The sequence below is a fragment of the Equus caballus genome, chromosome 1 (assembly GCF_041296265.1).
Source record: "Equus caballus isolate H_3958 breed thoroughbred chromosome 1, TB-T2T, whole genome shotgun sequence".
Lineage (NCBI taxonomy): Eukaryota > Metazoa > Chordata > Mammalia > Perissodactyla > Equidae > Equus > Equus caballus.
In genome coordinates this window covers 17,474,179-17,486,921 of record NC_091684.1, presented here as the reverse complement: position 1 = coordinate 17,486,921, position 12,743 = coordinate 17,474,179, and the positions used below count along the sequence as shown (strand labels likewise).

General features: G+C 37.2%; 1 protein-coding gene across 4 annotated transcripts in view; it reads left to right on the top strand.

Annotated features, from left to right (window-relative positions):
• Positions 1-12,743, top strand: part of ATRNL1 (attractin like 1) — a 740,103-nt gene that overhangs the window by 166,583 nt on the left and 560,777 nt on the right. For all 4 annotated transcript variants that reach the window (XM_070260546.1, XM_005602549.4, XM_070260536.1 and 1 more), the window contains exons 16-17: positions 8,669-8,882; positions 9,693-9,881. In XM_070260546.1, coding sequence (XP_070116647.1) covers positions 8,669-8,882; positions 9,693-9,881 — 403 coding nt within the window. The remainder of the gene's footprint in view (positions 1-8,668; positions 8,883-9,692; positions 9,882-12,743) is intronic.

Genomic DNA, 12,743 nt, shown 5'->3' with positions numbered 1-12,743 from the left:
GATTCATTCTTTTTGTTTTTTAATACATTATTTTCACTAAATCTTGAAAGTAAAAGTGGAACTGACATCAAAAGTGAACTGTCAGAGGACTCATTCTGTATGTGTTTTTGGCAATAAGGTTTTTTAAATTGCTCATTTTATGTTTTGCACAATAAGCCACTGCATTTTCTTACCAAGAAGTCATTTCATATAAGTAAAAACACTTAAATGCATGTGCATATAATTTAAGAATTTGTTTGAAATGTAATTACTTTGTAACTTAAGACATCCCTTATAATTAAAAAAGAAGACCAACACGTTGGCTGTATTTGCATGTGTGTGTATGTGTGTGTGTGTAATGTGAGTGGGGTTTTTGAATTATGCTATTTTTCTAGGTATAGATTTCCTTGAAATAATATAATAAAGGTTAGCAGGACTAAAACCTATTTCTAAAGTATGTGGAAGATGTTGGAAGATATAGCAGTTGGAAACAGTTTCAATTTTCTAGAGAGTTGTTTTATGGAAAATATTTCCATAGGAAATTGAATATCTCTTTGAAAATTGTATCAAAATATTTTCTAATAAATTTCTAAAGGAATTTACAATATTTCTTTTCCTTTTTTAAAAATAGTTCACCTGAACATAGTTTATTTAAAAAATTCAACACCATATTTTTTATATTGCCCAGCATTACTCACAGTTGTGACTTCAAAAATCTACAGAATTTATTTTCTATTCCTGGGATGGTAAAATGTAGTCAACTCTGAAGAATAGATTGTACAAGACATTTGGAAATAATTTACTAAATCTGGTTTTGAATACCTTATTTAGTTCATATACTTACTTGAAATATACTATAATGTAAACTACCATAGCATCATAGCATATTTTTTTGTATTTTGTTTCAAAAATAATATTAGAACTCAATGTAGATCACGTAAGTGATAAGGCTAAACAATGATAAATGCCGTCAATCTGAGGTTTGTACTAGATTTGACCTAGTGTTTAAGATATACACACACAAATATGCACAGACACCCTTTGGTAAATAATGCACAAAGTGGCACAATTTCCATGCAAATAATGGAGATGTGTCTACAATTCAGCTATTACCTTGAAAACTATATCAGCCAAACCTCAATGACTTTATTTGTCAGTTTTGGCTTTTATTTGGACAGGTAGTCTGTTGATACTCCAAAACTCCACTTTATATAGTGTGGTGGAGGTGATTTTGACTTGAAAACTTTTTAGAGCTAATATCACCAATTCTTGCTGTAGAAACACTTAAGTAGTGTTTTCTTGATGTAGCTGATTTTTAAGAAGCTTTGAGGACAGTGTATCAAAATGATGGACAGCAAATCTGGAGATACTGCTCATCTCTACAACTTAATAGCAAGTTAACCTCCCCAGCTCTCCATTCCTCATCTGTAATCAGGATAATAATCATAGCTATGTTGCATGTTTATTGTGAACCATAAATGGGATATTGCTTGTAAAGAATATAGATAAATTTTATTTTTGAGTGTTTACTGTAATTATCATTATAATTGTTTGGGTTTGAAGGGTGGTTGTTTTTGTATCTCTGTTTCTACTATTGCTGTTACTACTATTTCCAGGAGTCATTATTTAGAGGATGAATTCTTAGGTAACCAAATGAATTTATTTGATGCATAGTTAATATCATTATTGATTTTGGAAAAATATTTGCCCCAGACTGGTGTTTTAATTTTTCTGTGGTGAATAACAAGCCTTTCTCCCCCCACCCCTGAAAGTTGTACTAGGACCTTTTATCTCTTAAGATGATTCCTGATTTGCGATAAAGAATATGAACATATGTTACTGATTTTGTTTTTTGCTAATAATGGGGGACTGTGCATCTGATTTTTAAAAAGTGACATAAAATATATAAATGTTAAAAAATTAGAGGGACTTTAAGCACATTCTTTTTTGAAATTTTTGTCGAGACATTCAGTTCACTATTACTGCCTACCTAATATTTATGGTAGTGTTAGCATGTATATTTCTCAGGAGTATCAATAACAGATAATTTAACTTCTAGTGCCGCTTTCTAACTGTGGAGGCAAAGCCCTCCCTCCTCATTAATAAAATGGATAAATTAATTATATCCCTGGTTTTTATAAATATTCAAAATTTTCAAGTGGATATCCCAATATGATACTTGCTGGCTGTCAAACAGATTTATATGCCTGATATTAATAGATAGGGTAAACAAAAACTATGGTAATTAAATTATTATGAAAAATTGAGCTGTAAAACCATTTTTGTGTGATCTGTAGCTGTTTTTCTGTGAAAGATGGGCTGGTATTCCTTCATTTAGTACACTCTTATTGAGCACCTTTGGTGTACTTGGCAATCTACTGCTTGCTGAGAGTAGAGATCAGAAGACAAGCACTGTTCTCAAAGAGAGCAAGACAAACACAATTATACTGAAGTATGATAACTACAATAATAGATGCATGCAAGGCGATATCTAACCAGTAGTAGATATCTAACCAGTAATGATGACTTAAGGAGTTTGCTAGAGAAATACCCAGCTCCCTTTTGCAGGACTTTGAGTTGGCCAGTACAAAAAGATACTTGTAAGGAGGCCATGGGAGCACCTATGTTTTTTCTCTTAATTTGTCTTGTTTGAGAGCTACCAGCTTTGTGACTGGAGGATAAGATGTATGTGGTGTCACGTAGAGATCTCTTGATTTTTTCAATATTTTAGAAAAATGTGAGAAGGTCTATTTGTAAAGTTTTATTTTTAATCATGTGGAGCGTACAATGTAACTTAAGATCTGTTTATATTCTTCTGCTACCAGGAACTCCATTTTTTAGATTACAAACTTGAGGGACAGTTACCAAAGAACATTTGAAAATAAATTTTACTGAATATGTATCACATATAAAGAGCTTATTTTTGGTAGGTCCACATTCTTTGAATTTTTGAAAGTACTAGTATTTGGCGTTAGAGCTCCATTGCTTTTTTCCTTTTTAAAAATATATTATTTTTAGCTCTTAGACTATAACCTTGAAATGTGTTATTTTAGAAGTTGCATATTTCAAGATTTTCTTGTGTTACTTGCTCTTTTTTTCTTCTTTATTATTATAAATCATAAAGATTGGAGTAACAATTATTTTGGATGTGTGATGAACTTCGATTTGGTAGTTTGTGGACTAGCGTGCCACGTAAATTAAGAATGTTTTGTTTCATTAGAAGCTGAGCTTTATCAAAATTTCAAAGGTGGAAACTTCTGCAAGGCGACATTCCATTAAGCCTATCTTTATAGAAAATGAATTATATCCTAAGTCATTGCAGCTGTATAAATTTAAGATAACTCTTCCTCAGCAAATAAAGAGCAACAAATTCGTGCCCTTTAAAGAGATATCCTGGGTCAAATAATCATTTGCTTATTGGAAATGGCTAAGGAAATCTTTCAATGATTTATGGTGTGATGTGGTAAATTTTCATAATACGATCATTTGTCTTTCATTTTCAGCTGCCTGTCCAGTTCATTTACTGGGTAATTGTTACTTTAAATGTTTTATCAACTGCTTCATTTTTCTGTTCCTCTACTCTTCCTCTAAGATTCTTATCATGATGAACTAGGAAGTAATATTTCATTTTAAATGACTTGTCTTTACTATAGATAGTGTTTGGAAATATAGGCAGAGTTGTTGTAATGTGAAGCACACTCATTAATCTGAAATATCTATGTTGGATTGACTCCTGCTGTCATTATCAAGAACTGTAAAAATGTTATAGCTTTTCTGTTATCAAAATATCTTTCAGAATAATGTACGAAATATATGATGATCACAAGGTGAAGCAGCATGTGTATTTTTATAATTAGAAACATTGTTTATTAAATACTATTTCTATCTCAGGAGTTGGATAATGGAAAATAATCATCTCTGTTCTCATGAACTTTGTTCAGCAAAACTTACCTACTATGTATACAGTACTCTACTAGGTGATCATAGTGAGCATCGTCAGATATTTTAATTTTATCTAAGAAATATTTGAGTGTTTATTATGTAAAATTTGTTATATTTCTATACTTTACACATTTATAGCTTTATAGTTATAAGCTCTCCAGGACCATTTGTACAAATATTTAGAATAAATGCTGAAAAAAAAAATATATATATGTTATTTTTAAAGATTCAGAATCAGATGGAGAGACATATTTTTCTCTATGCTGACAGTCCACAATGTAAAAAGGATGATGTGGAGTCTTGAAACCTCCTCACATTATAATAAAATAGCATTAACTTAGTAACTTAGAAAATAAATATATTATCATGTATATTAAGGTAGAAGTGTTTAGGAATAATGTCAGCAAGATGACAGAATGGAAGTTTCCAGTGCTTGTCCCTTCATAGAAACACTGATTTGAACAACCATCCATATACCGAAGTACCTTCACAGGAGCTAAGGAATCCAGGTAAGAGATTACAGCATCTGGGAGCACAGAAATAAGAAAAGGCTCATTGAAGAGGATAGAAAGACAATTTCACATTACCTGTATCATCCCGCCCCCAAGCCTGTGCAGGGCAGTGAAGCGTGGTGAGAGAGACCCTCTGCAAAGAGGAAGAAGAGTGAAGTGAGCACCCAACTTTGCTGAGGACCCCAGCTCCAGGCCTCTTCTAATGACCCCTGGTGCCTGGCTGGTTCTTGCAGACCCAGACACCAGGCACACTTCAATGCCAGACTGGCTTCATGGCCTCAGGCTCCAGGCTGGCACTTGTGGACCCAGCCTCCAGGCCAGCCTGCCTGTGGCCATAGGCTCCAGCAGACCTAGGGTCCAGGCTTTCCCCAATAGACCACAGCACTGGGCTGATCCCTGCAGACCCAGGATAAGGCCCATTGTACAGACTCAGGCTTTAGGCCCTGCCCTGAGGACCCAACCTTCAGGACCACCCCTATAGTCCCAGGTACTAGGCCCACCCCCAGGGACTCAGCCTCCAGGCCATCCTCTGCCAGCTGAGGATCAGGCTTATCCTCATGGATCTAGGCACCAGGCCTGCCCCACTGAAGCCTGGCATCAGGCTAACCCCTGCAGACTCAGGACCAGGCCCATACCCATGAGCCCAGGTGCCAGGCTCTCCCAAAGCACCAGGCTGACCCCCATGGACTTAGGCCTAAGACCCATCCAGTGTCAGGCTAGCCCTCCCATGTTTCCTTCAGACTGGCCCCCACAGATCCAGGCTCCATACAGGCCTCTGTGGACCCAGGCTGCAGATCTGCCATCATAGACTCAGTAACCAGGCCTACCCCAGTGACTCTTTGTGCCAGGCCAGCCCCATGGACCCAGGATCCAGGCCTATACCTACAGACTTAGATTCCAGGTCCACCCCCATGGACCCTGGCACCTGGCCTGCTCATGAGGACCAAAGCTCCAGACCCACTCCAGTGCACCTAGGCTGCAGGCTTGCCTCTGTGGGCCCAGGATCTAGGCTTGTTCATCCACTGACCTAGCCACCAGGCCAGCCCACCCAAGCACTCCAGCAGTAAGCCTGTCCTTGGACTCTAGCAGACAGTCCACCAGAATCTCTGGATGGGCTGACTGGTGAAGAGCTTTTCTTACTGAAGCCAGTTTATAAAGACTGGAAGAAGTGATTACTTCCTCAAATGCACAGACACCTATGTGAAGCCATAGGGATCACAAAACATTGGGGAAACATTATACTACCAAAGGAACAAAACAAAGCACCAGTAACCAACCTTAAGGAAACAGAGATCTACAAACTGCCTGACAAAGAATTCAAAATAACCATCTAAAAGAGGCTTAGAGTTACAAGGAACACAGATAGATGGGTGAATGATATTAGGAAAACAATACATGAACAAAATGAGAAGTTCAACAAAATGATAGAAACCATAAAAAAGAAACAGAAATTATGGAGCTGAAGAACACAATGACTTAACTGAAAAATTTCATACAGAGCTTCAACAGCAGACTCTATCAAGCAGAAAAAAGAATTAGCAAGCTCAAAGGCAAGTCATTTGAAATTACCCAGAGAGAGGGGAAAAAAAAAAGAATGAAAAAGAGTGAAGAAAGCCTATGGGACTTAGAATAGACCATCAAGTGAATCCGTATACACATTATAAGAGTCCCAGAACAGCAGAGAAGGAGAAGGGGGCAGAAAGCTTATTTAAAGAAATAATGATAAGAAACTCCCCAAATCTGAAGAGGGAAATGAACATCCAGACTCATGAAACTCATGGAATCTCAACTGATTAAACTTACAGAGATCTTCACCAAGACACATTATAACAGAGCCCAGAAATAAATCCATGCATCTGTGATCAATTAATCATCAACAGATGTGCCAAGAACATACAATGGGGAAAGGACAGTCTCTTCAGTAAATGATGCTGGGAAAACTGGATATCCTCATGCAGAAGAGTGAAAATGGACCCTTATCTCACACCGTAGGCGAAAATCTCAAATGGATTAAAGACTTAAACATAAGACCCGAAACTCTAAAACTACTAGAAGAAGACATGGGGAAAAAGCTTTTTGACATTGGTCAGGACAATGCTGTTTTGAATATGACCCCAAAAGCACAGGTAACAAGAACAAAGATAGACAAATAGGATTGCATCAAACTAATAAGCTTCTACACGGCAAAGGAAACAATCAGCAGAGTAAAGAGACAACCTATGAAGAGGGAGAAAATGTTTGTAAACCATACTTCTAATATGGAATTAATGTCCAGAATATATAAGAAACTCAAACAACTCAATAGAAAAAATAACCCAGTTAAAAAATGGGCAAAGGACATGAATAGACGTTTTTCCAACGAAGACATACAAACGGCCAAAAGGTATATGATAAAAAACTCAATATCACTAAATGTCAGGGAAATACAAATCAAAACCAAATTGATATACCTGACACTTGTCAGAATGGCTATTATCAAAAAGACAAGAGATGAGTGTTGTTAAAGATGTGGAGAAAAAGGAACCCTTGTATACTGTTGATGGGAATGTAAATTGGTATAATCAATTTGGAAAACAGTATGGAAGTTCCTCAAAAAATTAAAACTAGAACTACCATATGATTCAGCAATCCCATACCTGGCCGTATATCCTAAGGAAATGTAAACAGTTTCTCAAAGAAATATCTGTGTTCTTATGCACATTGCAGAATTACTCATAATAGCCAAGGTATGGAAACAACCTAATTGTCCATCAATGGATGAATGGAAAGAGAAAATGAAAAGTGATGTATAATGGAATATTACTCCACCTGAAAAAGTCAGGAAATCCTGCCATTTGTAACATGGGTGAACCGGGAGGACATGCTAAGTGAAATAAGCCAGACACAGAAAGACAAATACTGTATCATCTCACTTGTATGTGGAATCTAAAAAAGTCGAACTCATAAAAGTAGATAGTATAATGGCGGTTGCCAGGGCCTGGGGGGTGAGTGATGGAAATGTGGAGATGCAGGTCAAAGGTACAAAGTTTCAGTTATGCAGGATAAATAAGTTCTGGAGATCTAATGTACAGCATGGTTACTGTTGTTAATAATATTCTATTATATACTTGAAATTTATTGAGACTAGATCTTAAATGTTCTCACCACAAAAAAAGGTAACTATATGAGGTGATGGGTATATTAGTTAGCTTGATTGTGGTAATCATTTCACGATGTATAGGTATACCAAAACATTGCATTGTTCACCTTGAATATACACAATTTTTGTCAATTGTACCTCAAGAAAGCTAGAAAAAAATCAGAGAATAAAATCTGAAAAAAATTTGCATAACTCTAAAGCAGAAACAAGAAAAGAAAAAGGTAGAGGTGTTCATAATCTAATAGAATTTTGTAGAGAGAGTAACTTGGACTAAGAGTATCTCTCTTATTTTTTGAGTATCATAAGAATAACATTTTAAAATTGAGTAATCATTAAAATAAGGTATATAAGTATAAAATATATTTTATTTTCAAGTTATTTTGGAAATATTCGTGCACTAAGAATATTCAGTTTTGTGGCATTCATCAACCTCTGCTGGTTAAATTTTAGGCACAAGAGTCAGAGATTTTATCAGCTTTTTTGGTCTCTTTAATAATGAAAGTAGATGACATAATTTTGTCTAAAATTGCATGGAAGTCCTAATATGCTAGTAGAAGTCTGAACTAGGAGAGAGGCGGTTATTCTTCTTAGTCCTTTTGTAAACCTGTTACAAAGTCTTCACTCAGCCTCTATATACTGCTAGTTGATTTCATTTTCTGTTTTCTCACAGTGCATGTGCAGGAATTTAGCTGTAGGTTCTTACCCCCATAACTGATCACACTGGGAGCAGTAGTAGCAGTAACAGCAGCAGCAGCAGTATGTTAAGTGTTTAAGGGTCTTACATCATAAGGTAGGTATTTATATGAGACATTTATGTCTCCATTTTATAGAAGAGGAAACTGAGGTTCGCAGGGCTCAATACTGACTCCAATCATGTAGCTAAACACAAAATCTATGTTTAAAAAATAGTGCTCTATTCTACATCATTCTCTAAAATGTGCTGGAATTGTTAATTATCTTTGGTACTAGACATCATTTACAAAGGCAGTTCTATATATTTTCAAATGTAATTTTTAATGATATGAACTATTTGCTAAGGGATATGACGGTATTTTTACATCTAACTTTTTTAATGCTCCTTTTCCACTGTTTACAGAAAGTATCACCTTGGGTAGGCTTGCGCAAGATCAACATCTCCTACTGGGGATGGGAAGACATGTCTCCTTTTACAAACACAACACTACAGTGGCTTCCGGGTGAACCAAACGACTCTGGGTTCTGTGCGTATCTAGAAAGGGCTGCAGTGGCAGGCTTAAAAGCTAATCCTTGTACATCCATGGCTGATGGCCTTGTCTGTGAAAAACCTGTAGGTAAGTAGTCCAGTAAACTTATATTTTTAAAAAATATTATATTTCAACCCCTCTTTCCATCGCTCCCTCCAGAATAGTCCATGGGACTGAAGTAACTTGCACCATCTCACTATGATACTGTACAAATATCTTTTGCAGTTTCTGCTTTTATGCATTTTGGGTATATAGTCAGAAGTGGAATTGCTATATCATATGGTAATTCTATGTTTAATTTTTTGAGAAATTGCCGTACTTTTGCCATAGAAGCTGCACCATTTTATAACTTACAAGGGTTTCAATTTCTCCAAATGCTTGCCAGCATTTTTTAAAAATGATAGTCACCCTTAAAAGGTGCGATAAATATTATGTTTTATGTAAATATCTTATAGTAAATTTTTTCTTTTTATTGTTTATATCAGAGACATGTTCACTGACAGGACATTTGCTTTGATAAGGTGTGGGATGTTTATGGAAAAGATTGTAGTTAGGAAAGTAAATAATGATAGTGTATCTAGTATCAAGCCAGTAAGTAGATAGAAAAATTAGGTTATGTATTTCATTTCTGTTTATAATTTTTAAATGATACAACTTTATGTACTTTATAAGGGATTTAAAATTCCCAAGGAATTATAATTTTCAAATTTGATAATAAATTTAAAAAATATTGACGTTATCTTCATTTTCATTTACCTTATTTAATTTTGCTATAATTTTTATCCCACCCTTGGCTTAATTGAAACATTCCCTCAACAGCAAAACAAATGAAACTCATATACTTCTGTTAAAGTACAGTTAACAAATAAAATAATTATATTTGTTGATTTATTCTAGTTAGTCCAAATCAAAATGCAAGGCCATGCAAAAAGCCGTGTTCTCTAAGGACGTCGTGTTCCAACTGTACAAGCAACGGCATGGAGTGTATGTGGTGCAGCAGCACGAAACGCTGTGTTGACTCTAATGCTTATATCATCTCTTTTCCGTATGGACAGTGTCTGGAGTGGCAAACTGCCACCTGCTCTCGTAAGTGTTTATCTAGAGTGACTTTTCATTTAACGGCAACACAAATCTCTTTTCTGTGATGGAAAGAGGAATTAAACATTTGAGGAAGTTTTTAAGAAATGAGAAAAAATATTGTCGTAGCTAGTTTTAAAACTTATTAATGCTATAAGCCCTTGATTTATCTTGTACCCTCATTTTGAATTCTAAGTATCATACCCTACATATTAACATTTTGCCACATCTGTGCTCGCCCCAACTCTGAGTGTATGTTGCAAACAGCATAACACTTCTTGAAAGTGCTCACTTCAAGGATCACAGATTGCTCTCTTGTGCTTCTTTAGTGTCCTTTAATCTAGCACAGTTCTCATGTCTTCTTTATCTTACATGACTATAATTTTAAAGAATATACACCACTTGTTTTGAAGGTTCCCCAATTTGGATTTGTGTGATTATTTCCTCATAGTTAGATTGAAGTTAAGCATTTTTTCGCAAGGATATGTTTCAGTGGTGGTATTTCTGCTACAAATACAGGAAACACAATCTCAGCATCACATGCAGAGTCCTATCAGCAGGGCAGTTCTGGACTTGCAGTGGGTTGTGCTTCAGGAGAAGATCCTGCCCCTTGCTGGTTTCATGTTTTATAAGGACTGTATGATAAGGATGCCCCTGACGGAGTCTGTGATACAGGGTGCTGTGTGGTTATGAGAGTGGCCTTTCTTGCAAAGACAAATTGCTTCAGGATGCCACTGCCAGGGGAGTTGCATACTACTACTGATAGCACGTGGTGTCCTTGTAGGAATTTGAGACCACGTGCAGCTCCTTTTTCTTGGGAGAATGTAGAAGCTACTGGTCTCACCTAGCTCCTTGTTAGCAGAAAACGTGGTTTATTTTTCCGCAGTCCACCCTCTGATGCTGAGGCTCATCAAAAAGGTGCCTTTCCATCAGGGATATGAATTAATTGGTCTGTTCAGATTTGTAATAAGGTAGAAGGGATTATTTACTTCCACTGCCACACTACCTGCCTCTGAATGTTGAATGCATTCATTCATGTCCCACTAATTGGAGTCTCTTCCTCCTGTGATTGATTCAGTCCTTCTGTCCTTTTTAGGGGAATAATATGCTCTTCAGGGGCCCAGGAGTCACCATTCCACAACCACAGTTAGCTGCAGAATCACCTTAGATAAAGTTGGAGTCCACATTGATTTCCATTCAGAAATCCTTTCTTTGAACAAAGCAAAACATCCATTCACTTGCTAAATCCAAATAAACATAGATAAAGTGAGAGGTACATCTTGTTCCTTTTTAGTTCCCCCACTTCCCAGTTCCTGAAAAAGCTCACGAGGACAGAAGGACCAGGAATCCTTGTTTTGTTTCTCTCCTAATACTTTTACCTATAATAAGGTTTCCAGGGTTTCCAGTGAGTGAATCCAATTAACATGTGCCAGGCCAAAGGAACTGTAGCTACAGTGTGGTCAAAGGAAATAAAATATCAGCCACTTGAGGTCCATTGATGAATCTCGGGCACGTGTCGTAGTTGAACGGTATTCAATGGGATAGGGAATAGTTTCAGTCTTTACAAAGGAATCCTGCCCAGAGGATCTTCTCATCCCAATTCTAGTTCCTTTCTCCTAACAATTGCTCTAAATTAGACACTATTATCTCTTCTCTTATCCCACCCATCTTTGCAACCCTTGTAGATCCATTCCAGGTTTTGTATTAGTCCACTGGTTTCCCTCTGTTCCTCTCCCTCCTGGAAGCAGCTACTTGCAGGTTTCCTAGGAGTGTGGGTCATAAAGCAGCTTGTTCTTGTAACTTTCTTAAGTACCTTCTGGACATTCTTATTAGCTCATTGGCTTCCTTGCATTCCTTCCATACGAGGAGCCACTGGCAACATGACTGTGATGAAATACAGATAACTATCCCAACAGCAACATGCATCGTCTGTCCATCCACTCCTCTTTCCATCCTTCTTCTGAGCTCTCTTGTTTTTCCTCTAAGAGGTAGGCTGTTACAGTTAGCAATCAGCAGCTTCATAATTCTGAGATCCCTTTTGGTGATGAATCTACTGTTTAAGGCTTGCTTCTGGGATCCAGTGGCCCTCAGACCACATCGTCACTCAGTTATTAGCCCTTCTTTCTCGGAGGAGTGACTTTCTCATTTAGAGGTAGCCAGCTGCTTAAGAAAATGCAGGTGGAGACTCACTGGTTTTTCCAGATTTCCATCACTCCAAAGGGGTATGCCCCCATATCTCTAGGCACCACCCAAATCCATATTTGCTCCATATTGGGCATCGCTGTTGCATGAAGAGCTGAGACAAGACGGTAAGTGCCATAGTGCAGGCCAGAACTTCCAGGCTGAGGCTGTTGTGTACAGTTGTTCCCCCAGGCTTCTGGCATCAAGTGGAGAGGTGTTCCTGAGATGGCACTGCTGGATATATTATGGGTTTAGTTCCCTGTTGCTATCCGTTTTTAGGAACTGTGATAAGGAATGGGGAGGTACGTGATCAAGTGTGTGGTACTGGGTTGTTGTCAACATAAAATGGTCTTACTAGCACCTAAAATACCTTATAACTGGGAGCCAGCTGCCTGGAGGAGAGCAATCCCGGTGCTGGAGGTTTGTAGGGGACTGAGACAGTACTTAGCCTCTCCTGCCTGCAGAGTCGTGTTTGTCTCTCCACAAACGTTAATGTTCAGTGAAAGAAGCCAGACACAAATGATTACATACTCTGACTCCGTTTCAGATAAGTTCAAAAGTAGACAAAACTACACTATATTGTTTAAGAATGAATAATTAGGTGATAAAACTATAGAGTAAGGCAAAAAGTTATTATAAACGTCAGTGGATACTGCTGGTAAAAGATTAGGGGCGCTGATTGGGAAAATG